Consider the following 21,880-nt stretch of genomic DNA (forward strand, 5'->3'; position numbering starts at 1 on the left):
ATACTCCCGAGTTTTGGTAACCGCTGCGATCAAGATCCATCTGGGGAAGTTCCGAATGAGCCAATGACTCCGCCGCAGCATCCCGGTACCCATTGTACCAGGGTCAATACCTATGGAAGTGACACCTTTCAAAGCTGGGTCCGCTGCGAGCCGCTTCTGAAGCTCGCCCCTTCACAGAGAGAATGTCAGTATCTTTCCGTGTGAGTAGGATGGAAAATCCTTACACCGACATGGCAACACACATCTTCGCTGCGCCGTACCTACGGAAACCGCTCCGGAAAGTCGGGTCATCTTCCTTGGAGCTCCACGTCCCCTTTGCAATCCCATCCGCAGTTCCATCCCGCATGAACGTCTGCCACTTCTCATCCGGGTAGATTCGCGCCGAGATGCCCGGGCGAGAGGGGTCATGCACGTTACTCCCCACCCAAACCACTCTCCCGCGCTCTTTGGCAAGGCTCTCCAAGAGAAGCAATGTGAGGAGGAAGTGACCGAGGTAGTTCGCCGCGAAGCTCATATCGAAGCCATCTTTCGAGTATGTCTGCTCTGCGAACTCTAGGAAGCCGGCGTTAAGGACGAGCACTCGGATAGGAGGGATGGCGCCGGATGAGACGCGTTGATTGATGGAAGCCGCGGCAGCACGAATGCTGGCGTTGTTGCCCAAGTCGAGTGATAGGACCTCGTGAGACGTGTTGGGGTCAATGGCTGCTTCTAGCGAGACATTGGGAGTGGAGGCGTTGCGGACCGTGTAGATGCCGTGGTAGGCCGGATAGACTGTTGAAACATGAGATGCAAGTGCGACTCCGAGACCGCCCTGGATGCAGTTGATGTTAGTAAGACGAGCGGGCAATTCAAAGCTACTCTGGAGAGCAGATACAGCTTGGGAATTGCGTACAGTAGCACCGGTTACAAGAATGGTTCCTTTCTTCATAGCCATAATGAACTTGTCTGAATGGAATGCGTGGAACACTGAGATTTACCCACTGACTTGATACAAGCGTTGGTTCAAATATCGAAACACAAAACTCATGTAGAAAATGAGGCCAACTGCCAGACTGCTAGGCATAGAAAATGAATTTGATCTTCCCAGCACGCCAACACGGACTATGAAAGTATGATGGTGTTTTCCATAAATTCCGGGCATATTTGCCGTCAAGCGGCTGATTGCTGAATTGGGCTTTGAGTATCCGTACGGGTTATTCAGCTTGTTCACGCCTCCAAATACTCCGACCCATTGTACACCGGCCGGAGTCTGTTCTACATGCGGTTAGATCCAACGTCCATTACTCACATATGATTGGATGAGGCAGACGGTCAACGAACTATAGTGGAGGAAACGTGTAAGCAGACGTACCGGGCGCACCCCAGAGATTCTCCGCCAGACTCCATGTAGTGCTGAATGTGTGCCAGCTGTGGGCCTTCAGTCCGATTTCCCGCCGCGGAGCAAGAGAAACGCAGTGTCAGGACGGGATTCTGTCAGCACCGTCTCTGTTTCGCCGTAGGCCTGCCTCATTTGTGTATCAGGTGGTGATCCCCGTATTCCATATCCGTCGATGACCATCACTTGCTTCATTGAATTGACAACGTCTGGGCGCTAGCCACACAGCATGTCATCAAGTTTCTAGCCTGGATCGTTTGTCTGGTGGGACTCAGGGTGTCCGAAGTTTACTACCGATTGCCATGGTACTGAGAAACTTATGAGGTCGTTCCATGGCAGATCGATGCAAACGCAATTGAATGATCGTGCTGAAATTCTGCCAGCTGGCAGCACTTCCTCGATGATCCGTGCGAATGTACATGACTCAGTTTCCTGTGTTGCAACAAGCTCGTTTTCTGCGCAATTTTCAAGATCTTATTGACTCCTATTCGGAATGCCAGACTAAAGAACCGAACGCAGTTGGGACGAAATGGTCTATCTATCATCAAACGCCACTACTGCTTCTCATGCTACAGCTACCGCCAGCGCGTCAGACACACAGTAAACCAACTTCTTGCCCTTGACCTGACCCTTCCTTACCTCCTTCATCCCCTCCCCAACAGCGGCCAGCCCTCCGCTCCGGTCCTCTCTCGGATGCGGGTCAATCATGCCTTCATCCAGCAAGCGTTGTGAGACTGAGTACCATGCTTCCGCGCACCTCAAATCCTCCGGCCTCGCGTCGAGGTTGTACGGCGGCGCCCACGCGACCGGGTTACCAAACTGCGTGTACGTGCATACCCAGTCGGGCACAACACTTCGACGCGTGTGGCCGCGCAGGGGGAAGAAGTCTAGGCCGACATACCGGCCTCCCTTGCTCCCCAGCGCTTCGTAACACAGCGCCATCGACGACGTATCCGTAATGCAATCGAGAGCAAGTCCCAGAGCGCCTTCGGTATGCTCTAGGATATCCGATCCGCAGGTCGGCGAGTGGTAATCGAAGACGACTTCCGCACCGAGGCTCTCGGCGCGCGCCTTGCTCTCTGCTGAACCGCATGTGGTTACGGTTCTGAATCCCGCCCACTTAAGCACTTGGATCGCCATGCACCCTGTCGACGTGCCGCCGCCGTGTACCAGCACCCATGAGCCCGCCGTGTCCTGGTCGGCTGAGGAATTAGGCGATGGCATCGGAAGCTTCATGTACTGGAACAGCGACAACCCGACAGTTGCGAGTGCGGTGGGTAGTGTCACCGCCGCCGCGAGATCCATGCTCGTGGGGACATGCCAGATGAGCCGTGCCGGAACGGCGACGTATTCGGCGAAGGCGCCGTTGTCACGGCGGAGAGGGTTGTTGCCAAATATTCCGCCAACGACGCGGTCACCAATTTCCAGCTGGCGCATATGGCGCTTCACGCGGACGGCGTTGTCAGATCCTGCGACAGATATTCCCAAGGCAACGATGACACCCGCGAACTCAGTGCCGCTAGTTGCGCCGACTGCTGGGGACATCTCAGCGGACTTGCTGTCGACGGGACCTATCGAAACATAGGCGACACGAACTAGGACATCCGAGGGTTGGATTTCTGGTAGGGCAGTGTCTTGTTGTAGCGCGACAGCGCTGGAGCCGGTGATTTTCAACGCCGTCTGCGTTGACGGGAGGGTGTTTGATAGCGCCATTCTGAGGATTTGCGGTGTTGGTCTGGTCCACCCCTCCGCTGGTTTCTTCTTTCTCACGAATTAGGAGGGATCTAAAGTTTGAAATTTGAAGTCAGAAGGTTGAAGTAATTATCAAGTGATGCTCTCGATGATGTGGCGCCGGACTGGTGGAACGGAGCCGACATAAAAGCCCAAGAGACAGATGTGCGAGTGCATATCAGCCCTATCTGCCCCGAGATGAAGTCTCAAAAGCGCCCGTGGCTGTATGGCTAGCTTCCACGACCTCCGGAACCCACCCGAAGCATATCCTCTCAAATTCTCCAGTCAGCGGAGTAAGACGGGATTTGCGGCCGGTCTGCCGCCGCCTTGGTTCCCCCAGGTGGCGCCCGTCAGATTCCATCTGCCAAAGAAGCGCCGCTGACATGGTGCTGGCAAAAAAAGCCGTTGCTAATCTCCAGTCTCGTCTTATCCGAACTTCCTAAAGGAGTTTGGATCCTATGAAACCGCTTCTACAAGTGCAGGTTCCCGTCCCCTAGACACACGCGGAGTAAAGAACAAGCTTCGAAATGGCCGCCGCCCCTTGTTCGCGGCCCCACGCCACCGGGGAATCCTACGAGGCTGCACATTTTCCGAAAGGTCCCTTGGCACTCGGAACGATCCCGCCACTCGGTCTTGAGGCTCGAAGGGACAAGGAACCCTGTGAGATCTGTAGTGCTAATCTTGTAGATACCGTCAATGGCGTGTATGCAGTGCAGTATTTCAAGCAAATTCGGCCCATCACCATCGTCATTATCGTCATTTTGCCAACATTAGCCATTGATGCTCTCGATCCTTAGACAAGAGAGCCACTTATTATATTACACCTCTTCGTATCGCAAAGAGTATAGAATCCGGTGCATCTTGGTCGATTTACTTTCATAAGATACGTCCAATCATATCATAGGTAAATCACGAACTATTCATCGCCTACCATACGTCAATGCTGACGCCCGAGGCATAGACTCGTATTCCACAATGGCCACGCACAACTACGCCAAGGAGCCCATCGCCATCATAGGCTCATCCTGCCGCTTCCCCGGCGGCTCGACCTCCCCTTCAAGACTGTGGGATCTTCTTCAGAAGCCTCGCGATCTGCTTCAGGAGTTCGACCCGGAGCGCATCAGTCTCAACCGATTCTACCACCGTGACGGCGAGCACCACGGTTCGACAAACGTCACAAACAAATCATACACCCTCGGCCCGGACCATGACAGCCGCAAGTTCGATGCCTCCTTTTTCGGCATCGCGCCCAAGGAGGCAGAGGGCATGGACCCACAGCAGCGCCAGTTGCTTGAGATAGTATACGAGGCGTTCGAGTCTGCGGGTCTCACTCTTGAGCAGCTTCGCGGCTCGCTTACCTCCGTTCACGTCGGCGTCATGACCAACGACTGGGCACAAATCCAGCTCAGAGATCCCGAGACTCTGGCCCAGTACGCCGCCACGGGTACGGCTTACAGCATCATGTCAAATCGTATATCCTACATCTTCGATCTCAAGGGTCCCTCTGCAACCATCGACACTGCGTGCTCTAGCTCCCTTGTTGCCCTGCACTATGGTGCACAGGGCTTGCTCAATGGTGATAGCGAGACGGCTGTCGTAGCGGGTGTCAATCTCATTCTGGACCCGAGCGTGTATATCACCGAGTCGAAGCTTCACATGCTTTCCCCTGATGCGCGCTCACGGATGTGGGATAAGGACGCTAACGGTTATGCCAGAGGTGAAGGTACATCGGCTGTGATCCTGAAGAGGCTGAGCCGTGCCTTGGAGGACGGCGATCACATTGAGGGACTCATCCGCGGAACAGGCGTCAACTCTGATGGCCTTAGTCCCGGCATCACGATGCCTTTTGCTCCGACGCAGAAGGCCCTGATTCACAGTACCTATCAACGTGCTGGTCTGGATCCAATCATCGACCGGCCGCAGTATTGTGAGTCTCTTGGTCTTTTCCTCCTTAATCTTCATCGACACTAATATGTCAATCTTCAGTCGAGTGCCACGGTACAGGAACGCCTGCAGGTGATCCCGTCGAGGCGCGCGCCGTCAGCGAGGCCTTCGCAGTTGCACCCGGCTCGAACACCGACGATCATCCGTTGTACGTTGGCTCGATCAAGACCATCATCGGACACTTGGAGGGCTGTGCCGGCTTGGCTGGCGTCATGAAGGCACTCCTCGCCATCAAGAACCGCACTATCCCGCCAAATCTGCACTTCAACGAGCTCAACCCAGCCATCAAGAAGTTCTACGGCCCGCTGCAGATCCCCACGGCCCCGGTTCCCTGGCCTAAGCTGGCACATGGCGTTCCGGCTCGCGCCAGCGTGAACAGCTTCGGTTTCGGTGGAACGAACTCCCACGCCATTCTCGAAAGCTTCGAGGAGGCCACTTCGGATCACAAACCGACCGGCGGCGTCATCGGCCCCTTGATGTTTTCTGCCGCATCTGGTCATTCCCTTTTGCGGTCTGTTCAAGCTCATTTGGAGCACATCAAGGCTCATCCCGATCTCGATCTCGGCGACTTAAGCTGGGTTCTTCAGACACGCCGTACCACCCACCGCGTCCGCACGCACTTCTCCGGGTCTTCTAGGGACGCGATCATTGCCAACATGGAGGAATGGGTTGCAACCGAATCCAAGTCATCCAGCAGCAACGTCGGATACCAGCCCCGCCTTCTTAACCCCAAAGAAGTTCCTGGTGTTCTCGGCGTCTTCACCGGTCAAGGTGCTCAGTGGGCTACGATGGGAAGGCAACTTCTAGCCTGCTCCCCGCTCTTCCGTAAGACTCTCGAAGAGTGCGAAGAGACCCTGCGCAATCTTCCCGCTGCTGATGCACCAGCTTGGTCTCTTATTGAAGAGCTTCAGGCCGAGCAGTCGTCTTCTCGCCTTGGTGAAGCAGCTCTATCGCAGCCCGTCTGTACCGCTGTCCAGCTCGGCCTCATTGATCTTCTCACTGCATCCGGCGTCGTCTTTGATGCCGTCGTCGGCCACTCCTCCGGTGAGATCGCCGCTGTCTACGCATCGGGTATCATCAACCGCCGCGCCGCCATGCAGATCGCCTACTACCGCGGCCTCCACGCCCGCCTCGCAAAGGGTGCCAAAGGTCAGAAGGGCGCTATGCTTGCCGCGGGTCTCTCGCTTGCCAAGGCCATGCTTCTTTGCGGAAAACCGCAGTTCGAGGGACGTCTGCGCGTGGCTGCCAGCAATGCGCCGTCTACCGTGACGCTCTCCGGAGACGCGGATGCCATCGAGGAGGCAAGAGAGATGCTTACCGCCGATGGTGTCTTTGCACGTGCCTTGAAGGTTGACACCGCGTACCACTCGCATCACATGCAACCCTGTGCAGAGCCATACCTCCGAAGCTTGTTGGCCTGCGACATCCAGATCTCACAGCCGAAACCTGGCAAGGCTATCTGGAGTTCAAGTGTGCGCGGCGACACAGAGCTGCTCAAGGGCGATTTGAGCGAGTTGAAAGGCCCGTACTGGGTTTCGAACATGGTACAGACTGTTCTGTTCTCCCAGGCCATCGAGTCTTCAATCTGGCACGGCGGACCTTTTGATTTAGCAATCGAGGTTGGCCCGCACCCGGCTCTTAAGGGACCTGTAGAACAGACTCTCAAGAACGTGTACGGCTCCGTTCCTTTGTACAACGGCGTGCTGAAGCGGGGTTCATCCGATTTCGAGGCATTTTCCGCTGCCATCGGCACCGTCTGGGCCCAGCTCGGTCCGTCGACACTGGACTTCAAAGGTTACCATGAAGCCTTCTATGAGGAGGGCCAGGCGCCGGCACCAAGGGTTCTCAAGGATCTTCCGACCTACTCGTGGGAACACGAAAGGGTCTACTGGCGTGAGTCGACCATGTCCCGTCGCTTCCGTCTTGCCGACGAGCGCCACCACGAGCTCCTCGGCCGCCGCGCTATCGACGACAACCAGCGCGAACTTCGTTGGCGGAACCTTCTCCGCCTGCATGAGGTGCCCTGGCTCCGTGGCCACACCGTCCTTGGCGAAGTCTTGCTGCCCGCTGCAGCTTATATGTCAATGGCGGTTGAAGCTGGACGTGAGATCGCCAAGGCTGCCGGTCGTGATGTGCGCCTGTTCGAGGTTGAGAACGTGGATATTCTCCGTCCGGTAGTCATCCCTGACAATAAGGAGGGCGTTGAGGCAGTCTTCAGTGTTCGCCAGAAGGAAGGAGGACCGCCTTCAAAGGATACCCTACGTGCCGAGTTCGCGTACTACGTTCGCGCTGATCCCGCAGGCGCGTCGATGCTGCATGTCTGCAAAGGCGAATTGGCTGTCCATCTTGGACAACTGGCCGAGGGCGAGCCGATCCTACCGCCTCGTGATCTTGAGAATCAGCACACTGTGGATGTTGACTGCAAGCGTGTCTATGGCATGTTCGACAAAGTTGGCCTGTCCTACTCTGGCCCCTTCCATGCCCTCGTCAACAGCCAACGCGTCTTGGACTACTCAAGCGCAACAGGCGTCTGGCCCGAGGACAAATTGGCTAGAAGCGACATGATCATGCATCCTGCAGTCCTCGACGTTGCGTTCCAAACGTTGTTCGTTGCCTTGGCACACCCCGCTAGTGGCTTAATCACTTCCGCGTTGCTGCCCTCGCATGTGCGCCGCGTCCGCGTCAGCCCCATCGTGGCACAGAGGGATGAGACTGGCAGCGTCAAGACTGACTTCGAGAGTTGGGCTGTCAAGCGTACCGCATCTTCCGTTGTTGGCGACCTGAGCTTGTATGATGGGGTGTCCGGTCGCACTCTCGCCCAAGTCGAAGGCTTGTCTCTCAACAAGGTCGGCGAACAGGACTCGTCACGCGACAGACCCATCTTTGCCAAGACGGTATGGACGCACGATGTTGCGTTGGGTTTGGCTGAGCCCGCGCGTAACGAGGCCGATGATGCCGAGTTGCTTCGCCAAACGGAGGACTTTGAGCGTGTTGCGTTGTATTGGGCTCGTTGTCTGGACGATGCGTTGGTAGATGAAGACCAAAGCAAGTTTTCATGGTACCACCAGCGTATGCTGAAGGCCAATCGCGAAATACTTGAACTGGTTGAAAAGGGCCAGCACTCTGTTCTTCGGCGGGAGTGGATGGCGGATGAGGCTGATGTTCTGGATACCGCCAGCGCTAAGTATCCTGACAATCCAGTCCAGTTGCAACTGCTCAACGCCCTGGGTCAGAACTATCCCGGCATCGTCCGCGGAGAGACCGACCAGCTTCAAGTCATGATGAGAGATAACTTGCTGAACCGCTTCTTCACGGATGACTTGGGCTGCGACCGCTCCAACAAGTTCCTCGCGGATGCCGTGTCCCAGATCACGCACAAGTATCCCCGTACCAATATGCTCGAAATCGGTGGCGGTGCAGGCGGCACGGCGTCGAAGGTGCTCAACACTATCAAGGACGCTTACGCCTCTTACACCTTCACTGACGCGTCGTCGATGTTCTTGCCTGCGGCGCAAGAGAAGTTCGCAGACTTCGCAGACAAGATGCGCTTCGACACTCTGGACATCAACAATGAACCTACCGCCCAGGGCTTCGCCGCTCACTCTTACGATGTCATCATCGCGACAAACGTTCTCCATGCGACTAAGAACTTGTCGACGACGATGGACAATGTTCGCAAGCTTTTGCGCCCAGGTGGATACCTTCTCATCGCCGAGACGACTGGCATCGAAAACTTGAGCAAGCCGTTCATCTTCAGCGGTCTTCCTACTTGGTGGGCTGGAGAAGAAGAGGATCGCCAACTCCGGGCGACCTTACCCGTGCTCCGTTGGGAGGAAGTTCTCAATGATTCCGGATTCTCGGGGCTGGACATGGTCGTCCACGATCACGCCGACGAAGACAAGCACACTGTCACGGTACTTGTCAGTCAGGCTATCGACGACAGGATCCAACGTCTTCGTGAACCCCTGACCGAGATCAGCACCAGCTCAGCCCCTGAGGGTGGCCTCATCTTCATCGGTGGCAAGAAGCTGGCCACAGCAAAGATGCTTTCTGAGATGCAGAAGCTCATCCCGCGGTCCTGGCGCAAATTTGTCAAGACAGTCAACAGCTTAGACGCGCTGACCGAGGATGATCTCGCTAACATCGGATCTCACCCCACCGGAACTGACATCGTGTGCCTTCAAGATCTTGACGAGCCCATCTTCGCATCCACCATGAGCGGGGAGCGGCTCACTACTGTGCAGACCATGTTGATGAAGGTTCGCAACCTGCTTTGGGTGTCTTCCGCCACCACTGCCACCAAAACCCATGGACCCCGCGCCACCATGTTTCATGGTATTGCACGCATTGCTCCAGTTGAGATGCCGCACCTGAACTTGCAGACCCTTGGTCTCGAGAGCGGCGTTGCCCCGGTCGTGGCGGCGAGGCGATGCATCGAGTCTTTTCTCAGACTCCGAGAGACGGCAGAACAATCCGATGCCGATGAGGACGACACCGGAAAGCCACTTTGGGCAGTTGAGCCTGAGATTGAGGTCCTGAAGAGCGGGGAAACGCTCATCCCGCGTGTCATTATGGATCAAGACCTGAACGATGTCTTTCTCGCCTCGAGTCGCACCGTCACGAAGCATGTTGACGCTACCGAATCGCCCGTTGTCGTGATGGAGCCAGCCGGACCCACGGCGAGAATGGCGCTCCAGGCCTCTGCTGACGATGTCGTTGAGGCAGACGAGGTCGCAATCCAAGTCCAGTACGCCCTGCACATCCCGACAACGCTGTTCAACAGTGTCTATCTCGTCTGCGGTACCGATATTGTCACCTCTTCTCCGGTGGTGGCAGCTCACAAGCTGAACGCCTCGGTGGTTCATGTCCCGCGCGATCGTGTGGTGCCGGTAACTGCAGAGGCTTGCACTCCAAGCATGCTCATTGCCACCACTAACCACGTTCTCTCAGGCATTGTGACGTCGTTGGTGACGCCTGGCAAGCCGGTTCTTCTCTACGGCGCCGATCAATCTTTTGCCAAGGCTGTGTCTGCCCAACTTTCGAAGCAGGGTATCGTTGCGCACTTTGCTACCACCGATGCTGACGCTCCTGACTCGTGGACCAAGTTGCACGAACAATCTCCCATGCGTGCTCTTCAAAGGGCAGTGCCTCACGGCATTGGTCTGTTCGTAGACTGCCCTGCATCCTCGACCGCCATTGGTGAAAGCTTTCGGGAGTGTTTGCCTCTGGGTTGCCAAGTTGTACAGCTGGACGCGCAGCTTTTGCGCAGGACATTCCTTGGCAACAAGACATTCGCAGCGTCGTTGCTTGAAAGGTCTTCGGCGGAGGGCCAGGAACTGATGGGCAATGAAACCGGCATCGACATCATCGAAGCTGCAGCCTTGCCCAAATCTAACGCTGCCGCCCTGTCAACCAAGCGCTACATCACGAACTGGCAGACGGATTCTTCCAAATACCTGCCAGTCACTGTCCCAAGTCTTCCTACTGAGGGACTCTTCCGCCCTGACCGCACCTACCTCATGGTTGGTGCTGCCGGCGGCCTGGGCCTGTCTCTTTGCAAGTGGGCGATCGACCATGGCGCCAGGCATCTTGTTATCACTTCCCGCAACCCCAGCGTCGATTCTACTGTTCTCTCGGAAGCAGAGCGTCTCGGGGCTACGATCCGCGTTGTTCCTATGGATGTTACCTCTCGCGAGGTAGTCGAGAATGTGGTGCAGGAGATTCGCTCCACCATGCCACCTATCGCGGGTGTGGCCCAATGCGCCATGGTGCTGCAGGATCGATTCTTCCTCGATATGAGTATCGAAGAGCTCAATGGAACCCTCGCGGCCAAAGTCGACGGAACTGAAAACCTGGATTCCGTCTTCTCGCGGCTTGAAGCCGCCGACCAGAAAGAGAAACTCGACTTCTTCGTTATGCTTTCTTCTTCTGCGTCCACTATCGGCAACATCGGACAGGCCAACTACCATATTGGCAACTTATACATGACCTCCCTTGCTGCTGCTCGTCGCGCTCGTGGTCTTGCCGGATCGGTTATTCATATCGGTCACATCACGGATGTCGGCTACATTGTCAAGTCCAAGGAGCGTACCGACCATCTCGCGGAGCACTTCGATCGCATCCGTATGATGAGACTGTCTGAGACCGATGTGCACCATGCGTTTGCACAGGCCGTCAGAGGTGGCAGACCGGGAAGTACCATTTCTCCAGATATTATCATGGGTATCGAGCCCCCCACCAAGCCTGTTCCTGCAGACGAGGTAGACGGCCTCGAAGAGAGAATCCATTGGCTCAAGGATCCGAGACTGAGCCATATGACTCCCTGGATCCCTCTGCACGGTGATGATGCTGTTGGCAATGGCGCAGGTGGGGCTGTTGCTGGTAGTGTACGGCAGGCAGTTGAGGATGCCGAGAGTGAGGGAGATGCGGTCGCTGTCGTCATTGAGGCATTCTGCTCTCGCCTTGATTCCATGTTACAACTTCCTGCTGGAAAGACCGCAGAGAACTCCCATCACCCGGTTATCGATCTTGGAATTGACTCACTCGTTGCTGTCGAGATCCGTAACTGGTTCTTGAAAGAGGTTGGTGCAGACGTTCCCGTGGTCAGAATTTTGGGCGGAGACAGCGTCACGCAAGTCTGCACTGGTGCGGCGAGGACGCTGATGGCGAAGGTTTTGAAAGAGGGTGGCAAGAAGGAGAGAGCGAAGCCTACCGATCTCCCTGTTCCGCCTCCTGCAGTTCCTGCTGCGGCCAAGGCGTCTTCGAGTAGCAGTGGTAGCAGCAACTCGGGCAAGGAAGATGACGCTACCGGCTCAATCAATGGAAGCCAAACTCGAGACGCCGTTGACAGTGAGACTACCTCGATCTCCAACGACAATGACCCCTACAATAACCCCATTACTTCATTTTCCGAGAAGGGGAAGGCTGAGATCGAGACTGTCGATTCCGCTGCTGAATCTAAGCCCGAAATCCTTCGGGAGGAGCGAATGTCTCGCGCTCAAGCTCGCATCTGGTTCCTCAGCAAGCACATCACTGACCCGGCTGCCTACAACATGGTCTTTCACTACCGCGTTTCTGGACCTGTCAACATGATGCGCCTGCGCCACGCTCTGAAGACCACGACCCAGTACCACGAGTGCCTACGGATGAGCTTTTATCAGCGCGTTGGCGACGGCAGACCAGTACAGGGCCTCATGGCATCGTCTCTGTTCGAGCTGGACCACGTTGCTGAAGCTAGCGACCTTGACTTCAAGCAGGCCATGGACAAGTTCAAGACTCGTGTCTGGGATGTTGAGACGGGCAGGACGATGGGCATGACGGTTCTCAGTCGTAGCAGGGATGAGCATGACTTTGTGTTCGGTTATCACCACATCATCACCGATGTTGCTGGCTGGTCTCTGTTTCTTCGGGACCTGGATCGCGCTTATCGACTGGAGCGTCTGGGGTCGGACATCTCCCATCTCGAGTACACCGAGAAACAGTGGGAAGACGAATCGGCGGGATGCTATGCTGATCGATTGAAGTTTTGGCACGAGGAGCTGGCCACGTTGCCAGAGGCCTTGCCGCTTCTGCCTTCTGCATCAGTCCGGTCTCGGCCTTCTCGCCAGGAAGAGGCCCTGGATTCCAAGATCCAAAGCGTCTACCGCGAACTCCCCCCGGCGCTTGTCTCTGCGGTCAAAGAGACTTGCAAGTCTCTTCGGATCAGCTCCTTCCATTTCTATCTTTCAGTCTACCAGGTTTTCCTTGCTCGACACGCCAACATCCAGGATGTGTGCGTTGGAGTTGTAGATGCGAACCGTGACGCATCCTTTGATGAGGCTGTCACTCGCATGGTCGGTTGCTTCGTCAATGTTCTCCCCGTTCGGACAAATATCGTTCCCACCCAAACATTTTCTGCTGTTGCCCAGGCCGCCTCTCGGAAGGCTCTCTCAGCTTTCGCCCATGCTGGTGTCCCATTCGATGTTCTCCTGGACGCGTTGGACACTCCTCGCTGGGCAGACGGCGACACACCACCCCTCTTCCAGGCCGCAATCAATTACCGCGCTGCGAATGGTGGCTGGGGTGAGATGGCTCTTGGTCGTGATTGCAAGATGACTTTAAGTCTGGAGGATGGCAAGGATGTGCAGCCGCCTTACGACATCAGTCTTGGAATCATGGACTTGGAAAAGGCGTGCACCATTGACTTGCATTGCCAAGGCAAGCTTTACAGCGAAGAGGCCACACGAGGAAGTAAGTGTATCAATTACCCCCTCGTTCCAGGAAGCCATCACACTTACCTCTCATTGCAGTGGCCGATTCGTACATCCGACTTCTTCAAGCGTTTGCGGCGAACTCAGATCTTTCCATTGAGAAGGCTCCGATCTATGATAATTCTTGTGTTACAGAAGCTCTTGAACTTGGAAAGGGTCCCGTATTGGACTTTGGCTGGCCATCAACTCTCTCCCAGCGGTTCAAAGACATGTCCCAGCTTCATCCCAATGAGCCGGCCATCATCTGCGGTCGCTCCACCCTCTCCTACAGCGAACTTGCTGGACGTGTCGACGCAGTAGTCAAAGCACTTAGCCTCGCTGACTGTGCGCCCGGCGACTACGTCGCTGTTCTTTGCGAGCCTTCGGTCGATATGACTGTTGCGATGCTTGCTGTCCTCCAGAGCGGCTGTGTCTACGTTCCTTTAGATACCAGCTTGCCAGTCGCACGTCACGCAGCCATGATCCGCACTTGCGAACCCACTATGATAATCTTCCACCCTGCCACGGAACAGCATGTCCTTGACTTGGGAGACGAATCCAGTGCGTCTTTCAAGCAGATCAGCCTTGACGATGTCCCCTCGTCTGCCAATGTCGAGACAAATGCACCCGTGGCGTCCGACGCAGATGCCCCCGCTGTTCTCCTTTTCACATCTGGCTCGACTGGCACGCCCAAGGGCATTGTCCTTACTCAGGGCAACTTCGTCAACCACCTGGCACTGAAGAGCCATGTCTTGTCCCTCGGCCGAGAGCGTGCCCTTCAGCACAGCTCTCTCGGCTTCGACATGTCCCTCATCCAGACTTTCTGCTCGCTGGCCAACGGCGGAGCTCTTGTAGTCGCACCTCGCGACATGCGGCGTGATCCTGTGGCATTGACGACTCTGATGGTCGACCACGGTGTCTCTTTGACAATTGCTACTCCCTCGGAGTACCTCGCCTGGTGCAAGTACGGATCATCCTCCCTACGCAGTCACAAGGCATGGAAGCATGCCTGTATGGGTGGAGAGATTGTCACAGCACAGTTGAAGAGAGAGCTCCAGCTTTTAGGGTTGGAGGGTTTGACGGTGACGAACTGTTACGGGCCGACCGAGATCACCGCCGCTGCAACTTTCGAGACAGTCGCTATCAAGAATCTGTCCGAGGCCCGACCTGGTCAACCTGCGGAGTCTGTAGAACAGCGGCTGAGAACGCAATTTGCTGTGGGCAAGGCATTGCCAAACTACACGATCCGTATCCTCAATGACATGGGTCACCCACAGCCAATTCACCACACTGGCGAGATTTGCATTGGCGGTAAGGGAGTTTCTGTTCGAGGCTATTTAGGTCTTCCCGAAGAGACTCGGAAGAAGTTCATCTCGGACTCAGACACTGGTGACGTTCTCTACCGAACTGGAGATTCTGGCCGACTTCTCTCTGACGGTACTCTTCTCTGCCTCGGTCGCCTCGAGGGAAACACTCAAATCAAGCTGCGCGGCTTGCGCCTTGAGCTGGAGGAGGTGGAGACTGCACTTCTCCAAGCGTCCGAGGGCTTGCTTTCCAGCGTCGTCGTCTCCCGTCGCGGAGACATCTTGGTAGCCCACGCGACTGTCTCTCCAAATCTCTACATCGACACGGCTTTGACTGACTCGGAAATCAATACCATCCTTCGTCGTCTGCACGGCCGCTTGCCGCAGTATTTCATCCCGGCTGCCATTATAACCATGGCTGATCTCCCTACCAACCCCAACGGTAAACTCGATCGCAAGGCCGTTGCCAGACTTCCTCTTCCCGAGACCGATCCCGCTCAAGCCGAGTCCGGAAATGAGGAAGAAGAAGAGGCTAGCATGAACCTCCGCGAAGGCGAACTTCGTCTTCTCTGGGAGAAGGTCCTTCCATCTGCTGCTTCTTCGACCATGGGACGCATCATACCGTCGTCGGACTTCTTTCTTCGCGGTGGCAATTCCCTGCTCTTGATGAGGCTGCAAGCCTTGATTCGGGAGTCTATGGGTGTGCACGTCACGACAAGAACATTGTACAGCGCCAGCACGCTCAAAACCATGGCTGAAGCTGTCTTTGCCCAGCGAGACGCGGACATGGCCGAAGAGGTGGACGACGACATTGACTGGCAAAGGGAAGCTGAAATTCCTGACTGGCTCAAAGAGAGTGTTCAGGGGATGTCCAAGGAGAGTGGAACATCCCAGCCCGCGAAGTCCAAAGGTCTCAATGTCGTCCTCACCGGCGCGGATGGTTTCCTCGGCGGTCGTGTGCTTCAAGCCCTCTTGCAAACGCCCGCGGTCCAGACCGTGAACTGCATCGCTCTCGAAGACGAACAAGAGGGCAATGGTAGCAGTCACGGCGATATCCGTAAGACCATCGAAGCCAACCCAAGTAAGACGGTCAACACTTTCGGTGGGAGTCTTGCAGACCCAAAGCTCGGCCTCACCCCTTCCGAGGCATCTTGCCTCAGGGATACAGCTGATATCATCATCCATGCCGGCTCCAGTGGACACTGTCTGAACAACTACGCTGCCCTAAAGGCCCCGAATGTCTCTGCTACGCATCGTCTCGCCGCGCTGGCACTCCCTCGCTCTGTGCCATTGCTCTTCGTCTCTAGCAACCGAGTCCCGTTACTCGCCGGCAATACAGAGCAGGTGCCCTGTTCCATGGCAAAGTGGATGCCCGCTGGCGATGGAAGAGAGGGACTTACCGCGACGAAGTGGGTTGCCGAAGTCTTTCTGGAGAGTCTGAACAAGCTTGTCACCAGCCAGACTGAGAACCCCTGGGCTGTCGAGGTCCATCGCCCTTGCATCGTCGTCGGCGACCAGGCGCCCAACTCCGACAGCATGAACGCTATATTGCGATACTCGCTGCAAATGAAGTGTGCGCCTCTCGTGACCAGGGGTCGGGGATACATTGACTTCAAATCTGTGGATGATGTTGCCATGGGTATTGTTGAGTCCGCCCTGATTATGGCTCAACGCAGGACTGGAGGCGTGTCATTCAAGCATCACTCCAGCGGAGTCAAAGTACCTGTTGACAAGTTCAGAGAGCATTTGGAGCAGGAGTATGAAGGGAAGTTCGAGTCTGTTGAGATGAAGGATTGGGTTGCTAAGGCTGGTAAGGCTGGGATTGATCCTTTGATCACGGCTTACTTGAACGGAATCTTGGAGTCGGATGAGGAGATGGTGTTTCCTTACCTAGGAGCTTGAGAGCTTCTCGTCTGAAATTCATGTTTTACTCTATTTATTCTGTCGCCAGGCACTTAATATTTGCTTTGTTCTGAATGTATCCTTTTTATAGATTAAGATTCTGCAATTGCAGATCAGGCCAAGGCTACTAGGCAACTACTGCCCCCTCTTCTTCTACAACCTTACAATTTTTATTAATCTAAGGACCTACTTATTCTCATGTAGCTACCTCTTACATTAGTATTTAAGCTATTGGTGTTGGACAGCCCGGTTTGTCATGCAACTGTAGAAGTCAAACAATCAGAAAGAGATAACGAGACTTATACAGCAATTCCTCTAGGGTTCCTTAGTTCTAAAGGCTCATAAGTACGAGCTTATTATCATCACTATTAACTATTAACTCACACGGCCCCGGCGGCGCTCGACAGCTTAAACGTCAAAGAGTGGGGCTCTTCCGAGCCCCGCGGGGGCGCCGCTGAAGCTACCGGAGCGAACCGAGTCGTGAACCCCACGTGTCGCAACGTGCGGCTAGCCTAGTTGGGTAAGAATAAGAGGCGCTTCGATTTCAAGATTTCAAGAATAAGACTCAGTATGTCGGTCGGAACGGTGGTGAAGCTAATACAATAAGCCTCCAGCATCGGTCCCAACCTAGGCGGCGGCCTGAGTGGATCTTGAACCGTCAATATCCGCCTCCGACTCTGCCAGGTTGCCAGATCTAGTTAACGATTCCCAGTTGTATCATTTTCCTGGGTCGCCAGCATCTATGACAAGAAAACAAATATTTTTAGAACAAAAGCCGCGGGAAAATGACAATTCAATGGAACAAATCAAGTCAAAACTCCAATACATCCAAGCCCGGAAGATCACCTCCAAACCTCCCTCAGGGCGTGCCATCATTCGGATTGGGGAACCTGCTCACAAATTTGGGCGTCTCCGGCGAGTCCAGCCCATTGCCCTTCGGATCGCGATATTCTCCCGTATGCTTATTCGTAAATAGTGCATGCCTGCGCTCCTCCATCATCTCCGCCTCGCGCACCAAGTCCCCAGTCAGCGTGCCCGTCAGCGCATACGGAGCAGCGAACAAGTTGACCGACGCGGGATGCGATTGTGCGAGCGTGCTGGAGCCGGTATGCTCGATGCCGGCCATGGGCGCGAAGCCTGCGGTGTTGATGGCAAATATGTCCGCGGTGGGCAGCTTGGGGGTATGGGAGTCAATGGTCGAAACACCAAAAACTGCTGGCTTTCCTTGCGCCTGGTGGTTGTTGGAGATTGTGCTGGGATGATTTTGCGGCATCACACTGGCGCGTCTCCTCCCGGACTGCGCCTTCTTTGAGTCGTGTATCGTGAAACCAGACTTTCTCGCAGCTGCAGCTGTCGAAGCCTTGACCAGCATCGGTTTCTCCACACTAGGCGGGTTGTACTTCACCCTCTTGCTCGGCCTATCGCCCACGTCAGGCACCTTAGAGTCCAGCGCCTCGTCCGAGGCCTCGTGCAGAACACCGCCAAAGATGTCCTTGATCCTGCTCACCGCACCGCGCAGCATGCAATCGACGTCCCGCTTCAGACTATCCGCATTGATGGTGTTGATTGCCTGCTTGGTGTGACTCGTCGCATTCTGAATCGTGCACACGTAGTTCTGCACCGCCTCAAACTCCTTCGCCGGCAACAGCTCAATCTCCCTCCGCGCAAAGGTGAACAGCCTTGCCGAAGACGGACGATGCGCAATGTGGATGTTGGGAATGAGCGGGAGCAGAAGGGCCCAGTTCTCCAGCTTGATCCGTGTGATCTCCCCAGACCACCCGAACAAGTACTTAGTCGTCTCGAATCCCCGTTCGAACATGGGCCTGAACTCCTCCGCGATACCCGGGTACATTCGCGTGGCTTGCGGCTGGTTGACCAGAGTGATGATCTCCTCATGGAGGCCGGCCAGTGTTTGGGCCCGAGCTTTCAGAGTGCGTATCACCGGTTGTACCGTGAACCTGATCCGGTCCTCGTCGCCGAGGTTGAAGATGTCCAGGTACAAACCCGTGACGGTGTGGATTTCGTACTGAAGCTCTCCGTAATACGTCCGTAAAAGCTCGGCGAGTCTCCGGCCGGCCCCCTGCGCCACGGTGCCGATATTGTCCCAGAATATGTCTGCGTTGACGAGATTCAGCGACGGCGCCGGCAATTTCAGCTTGCGACCTTGCATGCGTTTGGTGAACCTGGCCAGCAAGTTCTGATACCCCAAAAGCGCCTCGTCCTTCCATTTCTGGAGCTCCTGATGCGTCATATTCACGAGGTTCCGTCGGTAAGTCGCCCCGATGACAGCCTCGATAACGATGATGTTTGCCTGCGCGCCCGTGTTGAGGAGCACCCACTGTCTCTCTTTCCAGCTGAGGTAGTCCTTCTGCCACTTGGCCTTCGCGCAGGCCAGGTTCAGATGCTCCTGGGTCAGGGACATCAGGAACTCGTACACCAAAGGATTCGTCTTAAGCAGGTCATCAGGCCATTCGTTCCACAAATCCCACTGCTTCGGCAGGAGATCTTCATCTTCGAAGGTAGGCATCGTCCGGTCAGGGGGCGGAAGGATCCTGGTGGGCATGTCTGTGTTGAGGCGCATCGCGGCAGATCCGAAGCGCGGGATCTCGGTGGTCCACCACTCTTCGGTGAAGAAACGGAGCACCTGGGCCACTGATATGAACGTCGCGTACTGGTTCGAGACGAGAACCGGGGATTTGAGGATCGCGTCGCTGGGGTCTTTGCGTGTTTCGTCGTCGCTAGGAGGGTCTTGGTGCAACGCCCGCGGCCAGCGATACAGAGTGAGACCGCAAGACGTAGAGTATAGATGTTTGGGGTGGACATGTGAACTCCGGCCGATCAAAGGCCAGGCGGTGCCTCCATAGAGCTTCGAGGCTGTTAACAAAACTGTGGAAGGAATCGCTAGGGAGGCATCTTACGTGATTCTCTAACGAGAAGCCCACTTCGCATCTCTGCTCTTGCTCGAAGAACGGCTCCGGGGTTCTTTGATGGGCAAAAAGAAGTTTTCCAATGGACGCAATAGAATTCTCCACGGCAGGATGGCCAGATATAATCGGCAGGGTAGACGGCCCAGGCGAGTGCATCCAGTTCCTGTGGGCGTAGGTGACAGCGTGCTGTGACGTGTTAACTAGCTCCAACATAACAAGGCTTCCTGCGAGACTTACTGCAATCTCATGAACCAAGGTAGTCGCAACACGAAAGGAAAACACAAGTCGTTCATCCGTAGTGTATTCCTGCACAAGCAACGGATATATATCATCGGCTCCGAGACATGTGCGAATCGTCCCGTCGTCTTCGGCAAACGTGATGCCGTTCAGGGGCTGCCCTTCTGCTTCGTTCTCAGTGTGGAATGTGCTTGTGACGTTCAACACCAGCCAGTCGTTGAGGACGTTCGCGGTGGTTTCGATGGGGTCCAGGAGCTGGTAGTACTCTGGCGGGATGAAGGGCTGGCCACCGGGGGGCAGGGAGTCAGGGTTCCTGGAGAAAGTAAACATCGGCCACCGGTCTCTCTGATCTTGCGGACGATCGTCGCGTGATTCTGGAACAGGCATTCTGTTCCAGACATCGCAAAGCGCTTTCCAAAACGGATCGTGTCCTTCGAGGTAGAACAGCATTCGAGACGCCAGTACCAAGGCGGGCTGAAGACATTCCCATACATAATCATCGCTCTATTCGCATTTGCTCGTTAGCAAGCATTCCTCAGGCTGCGAGAAGCAATTGACCTACGCCAGGATCTAGCTCGCCCTTGTGATTTCCGACTTGATAAACTAGTCTGGGGGTGTTCTCGCTATCACCGCGCCAAAGAGGCGATTCCCATCTATCCCTACGAAAAAGTCTACCAAAGAGTCAGTTGCACTTATCTTCCGAAGATGGGCTATGACTTCACACCTATGCACGGGGCTCTTCAGCGTGATGCGGGAGTCGTTCCCGAACGATAAGACGCCATGGTCCAATAGCTGAGGTCTTATTAGCGCTGGTGTTGCCATCAGACGGATATGGTCTCACTTCGTTGGTAGTAGCTCCCAGAAAGAGAATCCTTTGCCAGTCTTCATCCTCTTGCATGCTCGTCATGGCATTCAGAACGAAGGCACTCTCTTCCGAAAGCCTGCCTTTACCGCTGGGATCCAAACTTGCGTATCTTTCCAGAAGCGCTTCGACGCTGTCGTCGCCCCAGTTCTTGGCGAGCTCCTCAGCCTCTCTGGCAACATCCTCGCCACTGATCTTGTTGGCGGTGCCGTTGATAGCAAACTGTCGAAATGTGCTTCTTGTCGGCGTCATCCTAGACCGGCCGTCCTGGCGCATGGGAAAGATGCCGAATCGCAAGGCCATAGCCGTGGGCTTCCGGATCTGGTCTTCGGGGCGCTGCGCAGGACGCAGGTATCGCAGCAAGTCCTTCGGACGGACAAGGCGCTTGTGGGGGTCCTCCTCGTCGATCTCGAGCTGGGGTTCTACCCACAACGGATCATTCCATTCCGGGATGAACTCGATGTAATTCCAGCGACCTGCGAATTTCCCCTTGGGCGGAGGTTTGGGCATGTTCACGCCCGCGAGGACGGCGTGTGGACGGCCATTCTTCTGGCGGGCGATGTACAGTGCGCTCTCATCCTTGCCTCGCTTCGCATTCCCGATGTTTGCCTCTACAACCTCGGGGTCGGGGTGCTCGCGAGTGTTCCGTATGTACCAGTCTTCGTCGTAGACGTTGACTGTCTTGGGGCTTGGTGCGGCGCTGTTGTAAGAATCTGAGTCGTCGAATTTGACCGTTCTGAGACTTGACGCCGTGCTGGCCGGGGAATATTGCTCGGTGTCCTGGCATTGCATTTTGCGTCGGTTAGATAACAGGCGGAATTGAGATGAGAGTTCATGAAGATCAGGTGCTTGAAGACCATGGTAGTCTGATTTTGGACAACATTGAAGCTTCTTTCTGGGCACTGGCTGTAGTTATTCGCCTGTTGATCATGTAAATTGGAACATCAATGAAGCGCACGGGGGAGTTTGAGTGCTCCTTTGAGGTTAAGAATGGTGTGTACTGCATTGTTTCTAGTGATTCTAAATTTGATGAAATAAAGGTTCCTGGCATTGTAGACACCTTATAAAGGATTTCCAGATGTGGCTATCAGCAGTGAGAGCAAGATATCGCCATAGCTGGCTGTTAATCATTGAGAGGGCATGACAGGTTGGGGGCAGGATTTGAAGAGTTCAATAACCAACACAAGCTATCACTACCTAGTAGTGATGAGTAAGTTTTAAAGATGCAAAGCTCCCCGTCACGACTATGCAGTAATGGACGTGAAAACAGACGTCGGTCAGAAGTTGTGGGAGCACTGGCACTTTGCCTGTCAGTAAATCCCCATGCAAGGGATTGCTGGAGTGCGTGCACCCTGCTGTGTCATACAAGG

The 21,880-nt window shown here is 55.2% G+C and overlaps 4 protein-coding genes across 4 annotated transcripts; 1 reads left to right on the top strand and 3 right to left on the bottom strand.

Moving 5' to 3' along the window:
• Positions 1–29: 29 nt before the first annotated feature.
• Positions 30–934, bottom strand: CGGC5_v004448 (Short-chain dehydrogenase TIC 32; the record flags this gene model as incomplete). Its single annotated transcript, XM_066151289.1, has 4 exons — positions 30–40; positions 111–169; positions 225–811; positions 893–934. The coding sequence occupies 4 exons, from the start codon at positions 932–934 to the stop codon at positions 30–32; spliced, it is 699 nt and encodes a 232-aa protein (XP_066009337.1).
• A 1,005-nt stretch (positions 935–1,939) lies between these two features.
• Positions 1,940–3,088, bottom strand: tenC (Trans-enoyl reductase tenC; the record flags this gene model as incomplete). The annotated part of the gene is made up of 1 exon (XM_032024493.1): positions 1,940–3,088. The coding sequence occupies one exon, from the start codon at positions 3,086–3,088 to the stop codon at positions 1,940–1,942; it is 1,149 nt and encodes a 382-aa protein (XP_031878831.1).
• A 545-nt stretch (positions 3,089–3,633) lies between these two features.
• Positions 3,634–16,484, top strand: tenS (Tenellin synthetase; the record flags this gene model as incomplete). Its single annotated transcript, XM_066151290.1, has 6 exons — positions 3,634–3,766; positions 3,990–4,010; positions 4,068–5,033; positions 5,093–5,875; positions 5,954–13,279; positions 13,339–16,484. The coding sequence occupies 6 exons, from the start codon at positions 3,634–3,636 to the stop codon at positions 16,482–16,484; spliced, it is 12,375 nt and encodes a 4,124-aa protein (XP_066009508.1).
• An 859-nt stretch (positions 16,485–17,343) lies between these two features.
• CGGC5_v004451 (uncharacterized protein) lies at positions 17,344–21,302 on the bottom strand (the record flags this gene model as incomplete). Its single annotated transcript, XM_066151291.1, has 4 exons — positions 17,344–19,350; positions 19,403–19,597; positions 19,649–20,152; positions 20,490–21,302. 4 exons carry the CDS (start codon positions 21,300–21,302, stop codon positions 17,344–17,346), a joined length of 3,519 nt encoding a protein of 1,172 aa, XP_066009545.1.
• Between the last annotated feature and the right edge of the window lie 578 nt (positions 21,303–21,880).

The sequence above is a fragment of the Colletotrichum fructicola genome (genome assembly GCF_000319635.2).
Source record: "Colletotrichum fructicola Nara gc5 chromosome Unknown KSG_Nara_v1_contig02, whole genome shotgun sequence".
Taxonomy (NCBI): domain Eukaryota; kingdom Fungi; phylum Ascomycota; class Sordariomycetes; order Glomerellales; family Glomerellaceae; genus Colletotrichum; species Colletotrichum fructicola.